At 44.1% G+C, this 19,344-nt stretch overlaps 1 protein-coding gene and 2 pseudogenes across 1 annotated transcript in view; 1 reads left to right on the forward strand and 2 right to left on the reverse strand.

The window, feature by feature from the left end:
* Positions 1-2,051: 2,051 nt before the first annotated feature.
* TDRD10 (tudor domain containing 10) overlaps positions 2,052-19,344 on the reverse strand; it is a 69,777-nt gene continuing 52,484 nt past the window's right edge. The window contains 10 exon segments of the mRNA XM_037807620.1: positions 2,052-2,544; positions 2,661-2,811; positions 4,313-4,428; positions 4,430-4,469; positions 4,742-4,887; positions 5,117-5,262; positions 5,319-5,389; positions 9,388-9,478; positions 9,826-9,868; positions 10,091-10,107. Of these exon segments, the coding sequence (XP_037663548.1) occupies positions 2,512-2,544; positions 2,661-2,811; positions 4,313-4,428; positions 4,430-4,469; positions 4,742-4,887; positions 5,117-5,262; positions 5,319-5,389; positions 9,388-9,478; positions 9,826-9,868; positions 10,091-10,107 (854 nt within the window). The 3' untranslated portion in view covers positions 2,052-2,511.
* LOC119526613 lies at positions 14,013-14,387 on the forward strand (annotated as a pseudogene).
* On the reverse strand, positions 18,532-19,084 carry LOC119528139 (annotated as a pseudogene).

The following is a 19,344-nucleotide window of genomic DNA, read 5'->3' on the forward strand; positions in this document are numbered from 1 at the left end:
GAGAGGCCATTTCCTAGAATTGCTTTGGAATGAACTGACTGGGATGGGGCAGAGTCTCATGTATATGGTCTTTTCTCATCTCAGCAATGTGCTGTGCCGCTGCAACTCTGATGCCTCCTGGTTCCCCTCCCTCCTGGAAAGCAGCTTCTAACTAGGACTGAATGGTGATTGTTGGTAACTCCTTTGCCTGCCTTCCCCCTGCTTGCTTCACTTGCCCTTGTAAAAGAGAATTCAGGCATAGCTGTGAAGTAAGTTATTTTTGGCATGGAGAACTGTGGATTTTTTCAAGCCATTCCCATAAAGTGGGTCCTAGCAGAAAGAGTTAGCTTACAGTGGGGAGTTGTTTTATACATCTGTGTCCTTACCCCAGGCTCTGGGAATTGCTGGGGAGGGGAGAGTAAGGCCAGGAGTCTGTGCTGAGATAGAACCGTTGGTGCTGTGTTGTTATGTACATGCTGTTGTAAAAGAATGGGCATGACTTCTCCATATAACAGGTGCTGTCTGCATCTCCGTGTCTGTAAGCTTGCTTGGGGGCTGAGGCAGCCTCTCAGGACAGTCCATGTTTAGAGACTGGGTAATGAATGAAAGGACAGAGGCCAGGGATGGCTAAGTGAACTAGACTTGGGACAACTGCCTGGGAACCAGTAGGATACTGAAGGAATTCTGTAATGTTTTGAGTCGGCAGTTGTAACACTGGTCATTTTCCCCCTTTTCTCTTGAGGGATGGGAACTTCTTGCTGCTTCAGGTGGATGGAGAGTTCACCAGTCCCACTCAATGCTGCTCTAACCCTACCCATGCCCACTTGATTAGGGGTGCTACTATATCCTGAGGCTGGGATAAAGAGGGTACTTAAGGGGAGAGAGAATTCACTCCATGGAGCTGAGATCTGGTTTTCAAAGCCTCTGTGGCTTTCTTCTGAACTTACCACCAGCCCTGGCTGGAATGTAGATTGTGTTTTTAGTAATGTGTACTGTGAGCTGTCCTCTGTATAATGTATTTTGTAATGTATTTTTCTCATCTACCAAAGGATGGAACAAATAAAATTATTTAAATAGTTTGGCTCTAATAAAATTATTTAAAGAAATAACTGGGTTCATGTTCACTTGATATAAGGAAAATGCTAGCTCCTGTGAGTTCAACACCAAGAGAACCCTCCATTTTTCTTAAACCTAACTAATACTCTTTTATGACCTTACATTTAGGGTTCTAGTAAAGTTGCAAAGCATAAAAAAAAAATCAAGGCTGTTATCATTCTGAACCGATTTTCTTATCTCCACAGAGAGGGCAAGGAGAAATGAAATGAATTTAGGCTGTCAGCCCACACCTCAGGTGCGCATGGCCCAGTGCCCACAGACAGGGAGCTGAGTGAGCACACCAGGCACACGACAGCTCAATCTCCCTGCAGCAGCTTTTAGAGGGCAAGTGTGCAGAGGAGTTTCCAGAAAGGTATCAATCACCCCAAACTCATGAAACATGCCAGCACTTATTTGTTAAGGTGATTGTTCACTGGTTAAATGCTCTCTACCTGATTCTACATGGAACAGCAGGAAGACCAGTGTTCCGGTTTGCTAATGCTGCAGTTATGAAAAATACCAGAAATGTACTGACTTTTATAAAGGGGATGTACTCCGTTACAAATTTACAGTCCTAAGGCCATAAAAGTGTCCAAACTAAGGCGTCAACGAGAGGATACCGTCATTGAAGAACGGCCGATGGCATCCAGAACACCTCTGTCAGCTGGGAAGGCATGCTGGTGTCTGCTGGTCCTTTGCTCTCAGGTTGTGTTTCAAAATGGCTTTATCCAAAATGTCTCGGAGTCTCTGGGGCAAACTCTGGGTTTCATCTCTTAGCTTAGCATCTCCAAACGTTCTTCTGTCCACATCTTCAGGCATCTCTAAGTGTCAGCAAGTGTCTGGGCCCGTGTCAGCTCTCAGCTTCCCTCTTAAATACTCTAGTGAACTAATCAAGACCCACCCTGAATAGGTGGGGCCACACCTCCATGGAAATAATCTAATCAAAAGTATCACCCACATTTGGGTCACATCTCCATGGAAACAAAAGGTTGCACCCTAATCAAAAGACTAATAAATCTGCCCCCATAAGATTGCATTAAAGAACATGGCTTTCTGGGGGACATAATATATCCAAAACAGCACAACCAGGCAGTGGGCCCCTACCCCAAATCTCAGGGTGGCTTATATTGTGCTTGGGGGTATACAGGAGAAACACAGAAAACACCCAGGCTGCCTCAGGCTTTCAACCTAACATTTCCAACACTTGGTTCAAACATTCATGTTGCACCAGGGAACTGAGAACATGTGACGCACTGAGACATCACTGCCCTTTTTGAGAGGTGAGCTCGGGGGCAGTCTCATGGGAATCGATTTTGGGCACCAGTCTGGCCTTTTTCATCCCTGACACCTCAAGAGCAAAGGAGGTACAAGAGGACAGAGTGAGGCAGAATCTGGGTTTGAGGCAGACGGGAGAGGGAACTTGCTGATTGCACCTGGTTATTTCAACTCTTCAAACTCCATGATGTGCAACTGGAAGAGAAAGAGAAAGTCTTGGTGGAGAGGATTGCCACCCTGCCAGTCCACCCAACCCCCAGACAGCCTCAGTCTGTTTTGTCTAAGGGAATGCCAGGAAAATACACACTAACCAGGCCTAGGCAGTGAGCCTGCTGATACTCCAGGGGTGGGAGCAGGAGAAAAGCCCAGTTAGATGTAGGGGCTGTTACCTCCAATTTCACAGCACCAGTGATGTTCCTTTTCAGGATACGATGGATAACCTGATACGAACTCGAAATGTCTACAAAACAAAACAACACAACAAAGCCTCGGTGGCACCTGGCTGGAAAGGAGGAAGGAGCAAGGGAGGGAAGCGAGAGGCAGGGACAGCAGGAGAGCGCTCTGGCTGCCAGAGCAACAAGTCTCTGTTAGTGAGTGCTAACGCCCTGCTGCAGGGGCAGAATGAGAGGATGGATGGTGCAAAGGGGGGAGAGGGCAGGGCAAAGGAAGGGCATATAAAACAAGGTGACATTACTATTGTCAAAATAATTGCAGAGATCTGGGATCTTATATTCTCTAGTGGGAAATTCTGCTGGGGACAGAAAATTGTGTTCATTCAACTCTGCTCTGAGAGTTGCCGCTGGAGAGATGGAGGTTAAAAAGCAGAGAGGTTTTCACCGGGATCAGCCAACATTCTTCCGAGCTCAAACAAGGGAGGGCAGGGAACTGGTCAAAATGCCACCTTTTTCCAGGAAGGCATTCCTTAGTCAGCGCTGGCCATCCTGCCATATCCCCCAAATATTCGGACCATTTGCATGTATGAAACTGGCTTGGAGCAAGAGGCAGACCTGGGTGCAATCAGCAGCCGTGCTGTTTTCCTGCCAAGAAACATGAGGACGTTCCTCTCAGCCTTCTGAGCCTTCCTTTCCTCATCCACAGAGGGAGAGAAATTACACACTGGCCTGACTTACCTCTCAGGGCTGTCTGGAAGTCCACACGAGAGGGGTACACGCTCCCGATGAGGGGCTGGGCCTGCGTTGAGCCCTCTGGCCCCTCCTGACAGGCAGGGGTCTCCTCTTCTCTGGGTCTTCCCTCCAACCCCAGGCCATCACCTGCACCACCCAGGCTGCAACAACCCGAGATGACCTCTGGGTGGTGCTCTCTGACAAAAGGAACAAAAGGACAGGCCAGTCCTGTTGGCTGCCCAGGGACTTTCTGGAGATACTTTTCCATCTTCCTGTGTGTACGGTGTGTTTCCATCCCATCAGCTTCACTTCCATCTCTCCTCCTAATCTCCCATTCTTTCATCCTTTTACATGTCACCAATTATTGAGAGGGGACGGGCAAGGAAGATTCCCTCCATTCCAAAGATGTGGAAACTGAGGCCAGAGTATACTAGAAGCCCCAAGTCCAGGGCACTAACCTCTATCACAGGTTTTTAAATTTCAGTGTTCTTCTCCAGCAGAATCCTTTTCCAATAAAATCTTAGGCAAAATCCAATGTACACAAAACAGATGGAAGCTGAGCAGACCGGGAGGCCTGTCCTCCCCTCCTCCCATCTAGAGAATTCAGCCTTTGGAGAGCACCTGGGGACCTTCTCGGGGTCCAGGGCTCACAGAGACCAGGTGTGAAAACCACAACTCTACTTGCAGGGAAGCTCTGCAAGGGGGAGATGCTGAAAATGGGAGTCAAAGCAAAAGAAGAGAGGCTGAAGGGAATGCTGAGGGCCTCGGCTGCCCACTGTGTATTCCCATGAGGCCCTGACACCGAAAACCTCCTGAGAAGGGCAGAGGACGTCTTCCCTTTCTGCAGCATGGATGTCTGAGTCAGGGGTGTGATGGCCCAGAAGTGGTCGCTGTCCAGGCTGTGCGGGGACTGCACAGGGATGGTGGCCGACCGGCCCAAATCAATGAAACTTACTTAACACAGCCCAGTTGTCCATGCGGTTGAGCACCCAGCACCTGGCCGGAGTGGGGGAAGGGAGAACAAGGAGGCCTGCTCCACCCACCATGGTCCCCAGCAAAGAGGGCTTGAAGGCTGACACTCAGAGAGACGCAGTGAGTTTTCCTTTGCTTTTCCCCTTCCTTGGGGGGCAGGGAGACAAGCAGCAGAGATGGTCCTGAGAGAGGAAGCAGAATGATAGAAAGCAGTCCAAGGACGGGAGAAGTGAGGAAAGGAAAGGGCGGCTCTGCCCGCGGGCCTCTCCTGCACCTCCACCCTGCCTGGCACACACCTGTTCCAGGCCCTTCTGTAGTCCCCAGGTGGTGCTGCCAGACAGTGGGTCCCACGCTGCACTGTGGAGCCGTCCAGGTCGGGCTGGTGCTCCTCGGCCTCGGCTAGGGCGCGGAACAGCAGCAGCTCCAGGTTCTGGTGCAGGTTCTGCAGATAAGGCCATGGGCCTCAATGCCTGATGTCACCTGTTATGTCAGCACCACTAAGCTGCCCCCAGGGAACCAAAGTTCGAGGCAGGAGGCAAAACGACTGAAACCAGGGCCCAGGCCACGGTCATTCTGGATCACCACCCCTGACCGGCCCCCTCACCATGGTCACCTGAGAAGGCTCCTCAAGAAGGCACAGGTGCCTGAGAGGGCCACCACTGAGCATGCACCTCGGTGATGTGCATGGCCCGGAAGAATGGGGTCTGTGGGATGACGCTGGTCACCAGCAGCCCCATGTCCCAGTGGATGCTGTGGACACCGGGCAGCCAGCTCAGGTGGTGGAAGCATTCTTTCAGCAGCAGCACCAGGAAGGAGCCTCCATGGGAAGAGCAAGGGGAAGGGGCATGGGTGAGGGAGTGAATTCAACCATACCCTGTCCCGGAGGATGCTGGGCTGGCCGCAGCATGAGAGTCATCCTGAGCACGAGGCTCATACCCATCCCCCTCCAGGGGTGGGGGTCAAGACAAGCTCCCAAAGAATCATAATGCACAGCAAAGGAGAGGGAGCACTGTGCTAGAGGGCACAGGGGTTGGAGCAACACAGGGAAACAAAAACCCATCAGGAAACTCTGTCATCGGGAGGCCTGGGCAAAAGCCCACACTGGATTGCTTTTGAGGCTGCTAAAATGACTTGTGAACTGCTAAATGATGCAAATGTGAACTGTCCAGAATCCAGGATATGTTTCTAATTTCAAAATAACTCTTCCTTGTGTTTAAGCACCTTGCAAACTTCATCCTACTACTCTCCACTAACTTTATTACCCGCCTAGGCAACAAGCAGGTAGCCAGGCATACCTGCTGCCTTAAAAGCAAAACAAAAACTACCTGTCCTAAACATTTCAACTCAGGCAGACTCTTCTGGCATCCCTGCTGTTCCAGTTTGCTAATGCTGTCATTTTGCAAAACACCAGAAATGGAATGGCTTTTATAAAGGGGGCTTATGTGGTTACAAAGTTACAGTCTTAAGGCCATAAAAGTGTCCAAGGTAAGGCATCAATAATAGGGTACCTTCACTGAAGGATGGCCAATGGCGTCCTGAAAACCTCTGTTAGCTTGGAAGGCACGTGACTGGCGTGTGCTTGCTCCCAGGTTGCGTCTCAAAATGACACTCTCCAAAATGTCAGTGTCAGCTTTCAACGGCTGTCTTCAAAATGTCTCTCTAAGTTGCAGCTTCTCTGAAGTCCTTCTGTTTCTGAGCTTTTACAGGGCTCCAGTGATTCAATTAAGACCCACCCTGAATGGGTGGGATAACACCTCTATAGAAATTATCCAGTCAAAGGTCTTGCCCATTGTTGATTGAGTCACATCTCCACGGAAACACTCAATCAATAGGCTCCAACCTAATCAACACTAACACGTCTGCCCCAACAAGACTGTATCAAAGAACATGGGATTTTGGGGGACATAATACATCCAAACCAGTACATTCTACCCCCTGGACCCCAAAATGACATGATCTTTCCATCCCCACACAACATGAAAAAGCTTAAGTCATTTCAGTAACAATAGGTAAGTACAAGATCCCATCAAAATCAGTCACAGGCATGGTCTGTCCTAATGCAAAATTCCCCTCTGGCTGTGGAATCTGTGAAACTTAGAACAAGTTATCTGCTGCCAATATACAAAGGAGGGACAATCACAGGATAAACATTCCCATTGCCATAGGGAGAAACTGAAAGAAAAATAGGGTTGAAGGGACCAAAACAGTTCCTAAAACCCTTAGGGCATGCTTCATCAGGTTTCAAATTCTGAGAGTCATTTACAGAATGACGTTGCCTCCTTGGGGCTTGAGGGGGCAAGAGGCTAACTTTTTCCAAAGGCTTTCATGGCAGCCTTGTTCTCTCCAAACACGGGGGTGAGTGCTCCAACATATCCATGCACTGGGGAGAACACCTTCTCGGCCCCACCCTCCTCAAACATCGGGATGCCACCCGGACTCTCTTCCATCTCTGGGGCATGTGCTCAACCCCTTCAGAACAATGAGGTGGTGGCCAGGCTCTCCCCAATCCCCGGGGAATGTGCTCCCCACTCTCTGGGGCCTGGGTGGCAGCACTCTTCCTGAGCATCTAGGCAGAAGGCCACCCTCTGCCTCCGGGGCAAACTCACCTTTTCCATGTGCATGGGTTGCTCTGCTCTAATTGCCCTAGATTTCTTGACTCCAGACCTCAATTTCCATGATTCTGTCCTTGAAGTAATTTTTCCTTCAATTTTTCCTTCTCTGTCCCCTTCAGTCCAGACTTGCAATGGCTCTGTCCATACAGATCTTGCAAAAATCTTGTTGGCTTGGCATGAAGCCCACAGGAGTCAAAACCGTCAGACAACAGGAGTTTCCATAAATCCTTTCTGGATAACTCCATCTGCAATCCTGGCTTGTACTGAAATGGTGGTCAGGTTCCATGTTTGGTTAAATCCTCATGTGGTGCTGAGGCCACTGGGGTTTCACTTTCTGGAAGCCTGGAGTTTTCCAAACTATCAGTTTCTGGTTTCTTTGTACCCAAGAGTTCATTTCTCAGCTTATCTCTGTCCTGTCACATTTTACTGTAAGCTGCAAGGAAAAGCCAGGCTACATCTTCCACACATAGTCTTGAGATCTCCTCACCTAAGTATCCCAGCTCATCGCTTTCAAATTCTGCCTTCCATTTGACACCAGGACACAATTTTGCCAAATTCTCTGCCATTTTATTTTATTTTTTTTCTTGTTGTTTCTTGTGTTTTTTTTTTTTATCATTTTATTGAGATATATTCACATACCACGCAGTCATACAAAACAAATAGTACTTTCCATTGTTTACAGTACCATTACATAGTTGTACATTCATCACCTAAATCAATCCCTGACACCTTCATTAGCACACACACAAAAATAACAAGAATAATAATTAGAGTGAAAAAGAGCAATTGAAGTAAAAAAGAACACTGGGTACCTTTGTCTGTTTGTTTCCTTCCCCTATTTTTCTACTCATCCATCCATAAACTAGACAAAGTGGAGTGTGGTCCTTATGGCTTTCCCAATCCCATTGTCACCCCTCATAAGCTACATTTTTATACATCTGTCTTCGAGATTCATGGGTTCTGGGTTGTAGTTTGATAGTTTCAGGTATCCACCACCAGCTACCCCAATTCTTTAGAACCTAAAAAGGGTTGTCTAAAGTGTGCGTAAGAGTGCCCACCAGAGTGACCTCTCGGCTCGTTTTGGAATCTCTCTGCCACTGAAGCTTATTTCATTTCCTTTCACATCCCCCTTTTGGTCAAGAAGATGTTCTCCGTCCCACGATGCCGGGTCTACATTACTCCCCGGGAGTCACATTCCCCGTTGCCAGGGAGATTCACTCCCCTGGGTGTCTGATCCCACGTAGGGGGGAGGTCTCTGCCATTTTAAAGCAAGGATTGCCTTTCTTCCAGTTGGCAATGACACATTCATTGTTTCTGCTCAAGGCCTCATCAGAAATATCTTTAGAGTCCATGTTTCCACAAACGGTCTCTTCAAAGCAATTTAGGCCTTTTTTATCGAGCTCCTTACAATTCTTCCAGAATACCCTTATCCATTTAAAAAGCCATTCCAACATGTTTGGTATTTGCAAATTCAACAGCACCCCACTTCTCTGGTACCAAAATCCATTCCAGTTTGCTAATGCTGTCATTTTGCAAAACACCAGAAATGGATTGGCTTTTATAAAGGGGGTTTATTTGGTTACAACGTTACAGTCTTAGGCCATAAAGTGGCATCAACAATAGGGTATCTTCACTGGAGAAGGCCATTGGCGTCCAGAAAACCTCTGTTAGCTTGGAAGGCACATGACTGGCGTCTGCTTGCTCCCAGGTTGCATTTCAAAATGACATTCTCCAAAATGTCAGTGTCAGCATTCAACGACCATCTTCAAAATGTCTCTCTAAGTTGCAGCTTCTCTGAAGTCCTTCTGTTTCTGAGCTTTTACAGGGCTCCAGTGATTCAATTAAGACCCACCCTGAATAGGTGAAGTAACACCTCCATGGAAATTATCCAATCAAAGGTCTTGCCCACAGTTGATTGAGTCACACCTCCATGGAAACACTCAATCAATAGGTTCCAACCTAATCAACACTAACACGTCTGCCCCCACAAGACTGCATCAAAGAACATGGCGTTTTGGGGGACATAATACATCCAAACCAGCACGCCTGCCATTAAGAATGATGTCCACCATTAAATGAAAGCAGACAGCATGGTGGGAAGAATTATCTCATGGCACCCAGGCTTGGGGAGAATCACAGGCTCCACCGTAATTAAGTAGAAACAGATTTCATAAGTCATGCTGGGTCACAGCTGTAGAGTGGGGTCTGATGCAGGAGTTCCTGAAACCTTCAAGCCCCCCTCTCCCTAATCCTATCCCTGCCCCACCCCCTGGGGGACTGAGTGACATTTGTAGTCACCATTTGCCCTGGTGGTCTTTTTGTAGCTTTACTCCATTTCCATGGGAACTGCAAAGAAGATTATCTTTGGTCTCTCTGTCTCACAGGAGTCAACAGAAGCCTTAGGAATGAGCTGTGTACAAGCTAGAAAGCAAAAGATTAAGTCCTGGAGGCACCAGAGCTACCCCTCAAGGATTCTCTCCCCTCTCCCCCAAACCTTGGCCAGCCCTATCTCCAGAAAAAGGATGAGATGGGCCAAGAGGCTACATCCTTCCAGTTCTCAGCCTCTAGGTGGGTAAGGTTTGCAGGATCATATTCTTTAATCAAGAAAGCACAGTAGAGGAATAACAAGAGATGTATCCTACAGTAAGAGGTCAACCATGGGAGAAAGCCGGAAGGGTAGTTGTGGAGAACTAGTAAATCCAAGTGGGGCTGGGAGAAATAGATTAGGAGCTGCAAAGAGGGGTCTTGGGAGCAGCTCTAGATCTCACCAGGGGTTTTGGCAAATCCTTCGCCAGAAAACTTCTCCAAGGTCTAGGGAGAAAGAAAGAAGGTACTGCTCAAGCATGGCAGTATTTATTTTATTGATTCATATTTGGAATCATTCTGAGTAGATTTTGAGGCAGGACACAGTGCATCAACAGCCCCTGCCCTGACACAGACTCTAGCTAACTTTTGAAACACACACCCTCTTTGTCCCTGGGAGCCTGAGACAACCCAAAGCAAAGATGTTCAGAGACAGGGAGGGAGGGAGGCAGGCAGCTGCCAGGGCACTTGGTGGGAGTCCTAGTCCCAGAGCGAGCTGCCCAATGCCGACTGCCCCAGACAAGAGGTGGAGTTCACAGTCAGGGCCTGCCGAGCCTGGTGGATCTCAGCTGGCACTTCTTGGAGACAGGAAGAGGAGAAAGGGGTAGAAATGGTTACACAGGAAGCTGGACTGGGTAAAAAAGCATGGGCTGTGGAGACAGAAAGGTCTGGGTGTCCCACCCTTTCTCCCTCCGTTGCACTCACCTGGAAAATCCCCAGTATCTGCCCAGCCTGCCTGCTTCCCTGCATCCCAGCCCCTGACTGTCGCAGGAGACCACATCTATGGCCACTGTGCTCAAATGGACACTGGGCACTGTAATCCCACCATATTCCCCTATTAAGCTTCCTTTCCTATTCTCCAAACAGACTATGCCACACCCTTTTCTCTCCTCAAACCAACTGCACTCCCCACACAACCACCACCCAGTGAACTTGCCTCTTCATTGGGGGAAAATGGAACCCATGAGATGGGACATCCCTTATCCTCTTACTACCCAAACTGCCAAACTACACCAACCCTGGCCCTCTCTGCCATCCCTCTATGACTGAACCTCTGGGTTCCACATCATCTCGCCCTCTCACAGGCATCACTCCTGCAGCCACAACCCCCACCCCTCCATTGCTATCTCCCTCCCAGACAGACCTCCTTTCCCACCAGGAAACAAACATGCCATTAACCATGTTTGAAAAATCCTGACTTGACCCTGCATCCCTCTCTGGTTACTACCCCTTTCTCTGCTCTTTTAATTGAAAATGACATCTGAAGTCCCATCTATTTCTGCACCTTCCTCCAATCAGCTTCTCCTCAGGATCAGCAATAACCGTCATGTTGCCAAGTCCAAGGGCCACTTCTCTGTTCTGATTTTACTTACTGTATTCCACTCAGGTGACCACTCCCTCCCTCCAGAAACACTTCTTCTCTGGCTCCTGACATCCCACATTTTTAGTTTTCCTTCTTTCACTGGCTGGCCTGTCTCAGCTCAACTACTAAACACTGGCACATCCCAGGGGAGATAAGAGGCACACAAATCACCATGTCCACAAAAGGCCCTCCCCAAGCTGCTCTTCACCCCAGCCTTCCCAATTTTAGTAAACTGCATCACCACCTACCTGGTGGTTCAGCCAAACTCATCTCCCTCCCTAACCCCCTACATCCAATTCATCAACAATTTAAGCCTTCTGTACCTCCAACATAAACTCCAACCCAACCACTCTTCTTTCTCCATGTCTGCCACCCCACTACCAGCCATCACCTTCTCTTACCAGGATTATAACAACAGCCTTCCAGCAGGGCTTCCTGCTGCCATGCTTGCCTCCACAATCCAATCACCACCCAGCAGACAACATGATCTTTTACAGACAACAATCAAATAGAAGAGGCCCTGATCAAGATGGTGGAGTGAGACTCTTCAAGGGCTCTGTTCCCCCACAGAAGCTTTGAACAACCAGCAAGAAGTGGCAGAAACATTTTTCTCATATCTCCAGAGAAGATTTAAAGAGTGCAGTAATAGGGTGAGCACTGATTCAAGAAAAGGCTACTAAAAAGCAGTAGGCTCTCATGGTACCCTGGCTGACCCCTCCCCTCAAGCTTCCCAAGCTAAGTGCAGAACTTGCTCATGCTCTCAGCACAGATCCCTGGTTCCAGCTCCAGAGGGAGCAAAGTAACCCTCAAGCATATACTGGGAGTATGTATGTCTGGTCCAATCTGTCTGGTGGTGGCCTGAGGACTTGCCATCCCAGAACCTGCCATGCATGTAGAAGGTGGCTCACCAAGCTCTCCTACAGAATGCTGTGGGAGAGCAGTCAACTCGTGCTGCCTGGGGCAACGGATTGCTGGCTGTGGAACACAGAGTGTAATGCCCTGGGCCATGAGGAAACTTTCCTAGGGAAGAGGGAACTTTCATATCTGTAAAAATGGGGGAATTCCCAGGGCCACGTGTTCATGTCCAAGACAAGACACATGCACAAAAGGATCAGGGAAGTCCTTATGCTCTGACTTTGAGCTATTTTCTAAACTCACCATATGGATAAACCCTGCATTTTTTTATTTTTACTTTTATTTTTATTTTTTTCCAGTTAGCTCCTGGCATTCAAGAAAAGCTCTGTCAGAATACTAGCTGAATAACAAGCTTAAGGAACAGATCTCAGAGTCTAAATTCCAGTGATAGCACAGTAAAATATAGAAATGTCCAGGTTTCAACAAAAGATTACAAAACATACAAAGAAACAGGAAGCAATGGCCCAGGCAAAGGAGAAGACCAGAGCATTAAAAACTACCATCAAGGAAAACCAGACCTGGGACATACCAGGAAAGACTTTTCAAAAATGGCACTAAAAATGCTCAAAGAGCTAAAGGAAAACATAGACAAAGAACTAAAGGAAATAAAGAAAATGAGAGATGAACACAAAGAGAGTATTAATAGAGAAATGGAAATTAGGAAAAGGAACCAAACAGAGCTGAAGACCAGAGTAACAGAAATTAAAAATTGCCTAGAGGGTTCAAGAGCAGATTGGAGCTGGCAGAAGAAAGACTCAGTGAACTTGAAGATAAGATCATTGAAATCATCCAATCTGAGGAGCAGAAGGAAGAAAGAATGAAGAAAAGTGAACAGAGCCCAAGGAAATTGTGGGACACCATCAAGCATACCAATATATTCATTATAGGAATCCCAGAAGAAGAAAGAGAGAAAGGGGCAGAGAGAATATTCAAAGAAATAATGGATGAAGACTTCCCAAAGTCCAAGAAAGTCATGAATATTTGCCTCCAAGATGCTCAGCAAACTCCAAACAGGATAAACCCAAATAGACCCATGCCATGGCAAAATATAATCAAAAGGTCGAATGCCAAAGATATAGAGAGAATTCTGAAAGCCACAAGAGAGAAGCAACATGTTATGTACAAGGGAGCCTCAATAAGATTGCCAATTTCTCACCGGAAACCATGGAGGCATGAAGGTAGTGCGATGACATATTTAAAGTGCTGAAAGCAAAATGTGCCAACCAAGAATTCTGTACTTGGTAAAGCCGTCTTTCAAAAATGAGAGATTAAAACATTCACAGATAAACAAAACCTGAGGGAGTTTGTCACGACTAGACCAGCCCTACAAGAGTTGCTAAACAGAGTTCTACAGGTTGAAAGGAAAGGACAATAGAGAATATATCAAAGTTGCATGAATAGATAAAGATCTCTGGTAAGGGTAATGATGTGGGTATACACAAATGCCAGTCCTATTGTATCTTTGGTTCATAACTCCACTTTTTACTTCCCACAGGCTCTAAAAGGCAAACGGAAAGAGAAATCAGTGGTTTGGGGCTCAAAATGTATAAATATGTAATTTGTGACAAGAATTACATAAAGGTGGGGGGACAGAGGAGGGACAGAACATAGCTTGTGTATACTTTTGAAGTTAAGATGGTATCAAAGCAAATGAGACTGTTACAGATTTAAGATGTTAAATTTAAGTCCCATGGTAACTACAAAGAAAATATCAGAGAATACACAAGCTCATAGAGACAGGTTGCCAGGGATGGGGTGGTGGGAGGAGGGATGGTGAGTTAATGCATAATGGATATAGAGTTTTTGTTTGGGAAGATGGTAAAGTTTTAATAATGGAAGATGGTGAGGGTATTGTGACATGGTGAATGTGATTAATCCCACTGAACGGTATGCTTTGGAATGGCTAAGATGGGAAAGTTTATGGTGTATATATGGTCCCACAGTTAAATAAAAAAAGAGCTACTAAAGAGACAATGACAATTAAACACAATACATGACCCTGGATGGGATCTAACAACATGGGAAGAAGACTCAAAAGGACATTAACTGGTTTTCCAGGCCACACAGCTGGACAGACCCAAACCCCAAGGTGACAAAAGCCACATAATGTCAATAGCTCGCTCGTCCGCCCATGCCAAATGGATCAAGGGGAAGCAATTGGGACAGCAATGCAAAAAACTGCTAAAGTAAGAGTGACCGGGCTTGTTCTGGATCCCTATTTATTAAAGTATTTTAATAAACGGAAAACCTACTTTGCTCATGATGCTCTTCAGCAAAGCAGTACCAGTTCCACGAACGAAGCATGTGATGCATGAACTAGCTGAGATCATTTTCAAAATAGGAAAAGTCATAGATCCAGTGACAGGAAAACCCTGTGCAGGAACCACATATGTGGACAGCCCAGCCAGTCTGGAAACCACCCGCCTAAGTGAAAATCTGAAAGAACTCAGTATCTCTTCAACACAATAAAGGAAGAACAAAAAAAGGTGCCAAAAAGAAATTTTTACAAGTTCGCTTTATGGAAAAAGAAACCTTGCTAATTCTCATCTTAAACTGTGTCCAACTGCTCTTCAAGTATTTATGAAGTCACTAAAAGTAAATTAGGTAAAGGCTTGTTATACATTTTCATAAAGGATTACGGCCATAGATCCCATTTCCTTTTTCAGTGAACATGAAGTTCCTGTTACACTAAGTGTGCCTAGCAGTCTGCTGCATCATTTTGCAAGCTCATTGCTTTAGAAGGCGTATTGATTTTTCATTCTAAGGAATCTCAAATTTATCTCAAGATCTTTATTTTGGGAGAAGAAAAACTTTTGACATCATAAACAGGTAAGACTGCATTAAATGAATATTTATTTTTTATGGTATATATTAAAAATTATTTTTTTTCTGATTTCACCAATTCCAAAGGGAAATAATCAACATGCTCATGGATCAGATTAAGCTGTATTAATAAAGATGTTAGCATGTAGAAAATAAAATGTAAAAAAAAAAAAAAAGGACATTATTGGTCAAAATGGCATGGTACTAGCATAAAGATAGCTATTATTGATCAATAGAATCAAATATTAAATTGAGAGTTCAGAAATGGACCCTCAGATCAATGTCAACTGATTTTTTTATCAGTAAGCAAAGAACTTCCAGTTTTTATTTTTTAAAAATAATTTAACAAGAAAAATAATCAAATTAAAAAAAACAAAACAGAATGGATTAATTTACAACAAAATAGTCAACTTTAATATCAGCCCTTTTATTTAGGGCCAAGGAGGCCAATAGTTCCTGTTTAAACAGCAGAATTGCACAACTGATATTTTACCTATTATTTGATGGCACAGAAATATAAAAGTCATACAACATCCATTGAGAGCCTCCTTCCCCTCCAGAATAGAGTTCATATAATTGCTTCTTAGGCTTTTAAAAATCATGTTATATTTTGAAATATGCCCACAACTACTCTGATAACAAGAACACTTTTAAAACAATTCTTATAGAAAATAAAATATCTCAAAATAATGTTGTGTATGTCAGACTACTTAAAGACACTTGGCAAAGATGAAAACTAATGTACAAGAATTACAGTCCCTTGTCTGCAGCAACCACCCATATAAAATATTTTCCCTAATTAATTATCCTTGCTACCTGTAATTTATTAGCAAAGATGAATTACAAGAAGCAGAATGCACCATTTTTTTTGTTTGTTTTTGGTTGTAGTTGCCAGCTAATGTGTTCACGGCTGTAAATGTGAAGCAAAATACGATTATGCTAAAAAAATTCTGGAACGGAAAAAACCCAAAATATCTCCTTAAAGTTTTTCTCTGTCCTTGCTTTCAAGTCAAGACAAAAAATTCACAGCAGTTGAAAGGATGGTGAAAGACTATGGGGCCCACTAAAATAAAATTGTGATTAATTTTACCTATTACACTCCTAAAGTGCTAATTGTAATTAAGTATGATATTTTATTACCAAGTAACATTCTATAGTAAGCTTTGAGTAAAACAGCACATAATAGATTTATTAACAGATTAGTTATGGAAGCCTTTAGATAAACAGAACATCTTATTTTTACTCTTTAACTTGCAACCTTAAAAAAAACAACATACATAAAGGAATATGTAATTTATGACAACTGGCCAGGCACTTAACCTGGGGAAAGAGACTTTCAGATTTTGAGGTAACCTAACACTGTTTTCAGCAATCACAAACATCCTCAAAACACCACATTTTATACCACACTAACTGAAGTTATTCAGCTCCTTTTTAAACTACAGTTTTGTCACACTATTGTGCCAAAACTCACACCTAAGTTCAACTTCTTAAGGTGATAATAAAAGAACATTTTCAAGTCTGACTTTTGGCCCTATTTAGATATTTCCGTGCTTGGAACACACTTGAGAAAACTATAAGGAGATAAGGGCAAGAGAGCCTGAAATGAGTAACTATCTCTTTCTCCTTAATTTAACATTAAATTTAATAGACTTTTTAGGAAAAGAGTCAAGCTACTAGTCATATAGACACTTTAAAGATTGGGTGAGGTGGTAAGCCTCAATCAAGCCTCCAGAAAACATCCAAGCAATGCTCCAAAAGGAGCAAAAATAAAGGAGAGAACTTCTGATTACAGGCAAAAATGGTGCTGTGAAAGCTCCCAGAATCAGCACTAAGGAGCACAACTCTCCGGGTTTATTATTCTCTGGGCACAGTATGTTTCTTCCCCTCTTCTGAATTCCTTTCAAGGTAATATGGAATTTGCTTATCAAATGAAGATTCATACTAGATGGAGGACCTCAGTAAGTACTTAGAATTAGAAGATCAGAACAGAGAGCGGCCATTTGGAATTATTCTTTTGTCAAAAGTTATCCAAGCCTATTTTGTATTTTCTATTCCTTTCTCAAACAGCAATTTCAATTTAAAGACTACTTATTTTGAACAAACTCATCAGCTTTGGCTATCTGGTATGCATAGACTAATCAAAAATCTGTTTTAAATCCTTCAGAGGACATTATGTATAAAGAAAAACTTTTTAATTTTGATTTGAGGCATTCTCATTCTTAAAATATTAAACATGAAAAACTATTGGCTTAATTTAGAATTTCTACATGGCTTGAAAAAAAAGGTCTAAATACTTTATTCATAAAGAATTCTAAACTGACCTTCCTTAGTATACCAAGTCATGGTGAAGGATTTGTGCTAAGTGACCTCTTTCCTTGCAGGGCCTACAGCATGCATCTGGCAAAACTACTAGCTGGAATTACTGGTACAATGTGTTAACGTGGAAGAATTTCTCTCTCTGTGATGCTAACAGGCTCGTTCAAGTTTTGAAACTGCAACCCAAGTTCATTAGCACCATACTTTACCAAGATGAAATAACTAATCAAGTACCCGTTGATGTGGGGTGAGGGGCACAGGGTGGGATGAGAAGGAGATTGAGGGCAATAGTTATACACATCATCAAGTTACCATGATATGCAGTGAAAATGTAACTTGACTGTTAATATACTGCATTTGAGGTTTGTAAATAATTGATCACAGATAGTAAACAAAACTGCACCCAACTTTTTATACAATATCTGAACACCTGCAAATGTAGAGTTCTCTGGTGTGATCCAAATTTAAATATAAGTAGAAGTTCATGGAACATAGTTTTATCAGTAAGCTAGAAGAAACAAATAACGTGCAATTTATAGGTAGTAGCCTACAAAAAAATGTGGAGATTAGGTAAAAAGTAAGTGAGATTATTCATAATTGTTTCCAGTTTCCACTTTCTCTTTGGAGAGCCCAAAAACAGGCCTCTGGAAGACCAACTTAAAACTGTAAGAAATGGCATCTGCTACCATATAGATGTAGCTTTCCTTCAAAGGACAGACTGATCATAAATATATATCAGACGTTCATTTTCATAAGGTTTTTTGAGACATCGACTCTACTGAAGTATTGTAAAGGAAGTCTATTGCAAAGGAAGTCTTCTAGGAAAAAGGCACTTTGTCGTCAAAGTTGGATTTAATTACACAAAATTGAAGACTGGGATAGACTCAAAAGTCAGTATTCACTTTTGTATTTATGAATACAGAACAGATGCCAGTTTAGAGAATGTAGCCGGTAACGTTATAAACAAACCAAACAGCAACATTAACTATGTTCTCTGCAAAACAATAAGTAATTTATGACATTTCTCCAAAAACCAACATAGTTCCAAGTTCAACAGTACAAAGAAAAAAGAGTCACCAGCAGTTGCTACTTTAGAGAGCTCAAGACACTGTTTTCAACAGAATTTCATGTCTACAGTTTGGTTCTCTATTTTGGAGCATGAATTGCTTTTCAGATGAAATACCTGGGGTGGCAGAGGGAGGGGGTAGGGTGGGGGGTAGGAAGACACCCATGACAGAAAATACTGGGGAGTACACAAGAGGTGCATTTCTCTGGTCACACAACTGATTGAGGAGGTAGTTATTCTGAGAACTTCTCAAATAAAGAATATTGTATTGGTCTACTGAGAGTTGGGGAAGTAGCAGGAGCTTCTCTATGAGACTGAAGATAGCAACAGGAATATTTCTCCTCCAGGGAAGTCAGGACCAGGTGTCAGTGCAACTTGAAGGTGGCTCTTTTCTGATGTATTTTGTTACCTCACCACACATTGCAACCCCATACAACCTAGATTCCCATCATCACTGCTGTTGAGTTTTTTCATTCGGTATTGACGTATTTCTCTTACGAGTGTGTAAAAGGCATCTAAGACACCCTGTCTGGTCTTGGCTGAGGTTTCAATGAATGGAATCCCATAACTCTTGGCCAGTTTATGTTGTTTTGTGTCAACTGTCCTTGTTGGCAAATCACACTTGTTTCCCATCAGAACCATAGGTACATCATCTGAATCTTTAACTCACTTAATCTGCTCCCTGTAGAGGTTAATATCTGCAAATGACTTGCTACTATTGATGGCAAACACAAAGGAAGCCTTCGCCTGTCCTCATATATTGGTCTTTCATGGCACTGTACTCCTCTTGTCCAGCTGGATCCAGTATACCCAGCAGACAGGTTTTACCACCTATAACCACCCATTTTGGGTAAGAATCCTCTATGGTGGAATCATACTCATCTACAAAGTGGTTCTGGATTAGCTGGATTGTCAGTGTGCTTTTCCCAACACCCACCACCAGTTTATACTCAGTCATTTCACCTCAGCAATAATCTCAAGCTCCACTGCCTCCATTTCAGACAGATTCTGGTCTGCAACCAGGAAAAATGCTGGAGACCCCGGAACCACCATGAACAGCCCCCACCAGGGAGTGGCACTCAATGTCAATTGATTTTTGACAAGGCTCCCACATCCAATCAGCTGGGACAGGACAGTCTGAAATGGTGTTGGGAAAACAAAAGAGGACCCCTATCTCACGCCCTATACAAAAATTAATTCAAAATTGATCAAAGACTA

The sequence above is a fragment of the Choloepus didactylus genome, chromosome 2 (assembly GCF_015220235.1).
Source record: "Choloepus didactylus isolate mChoDid1 chromosome 2, mChoDid1.pri, whole genome shotgun sequence".
Lineage (NCBI taxonomy): Eukaryota > Metazoa > Chordata > Mammalia > Pilosa > Megalonychidae > Choloepus > Choloepus didactylus.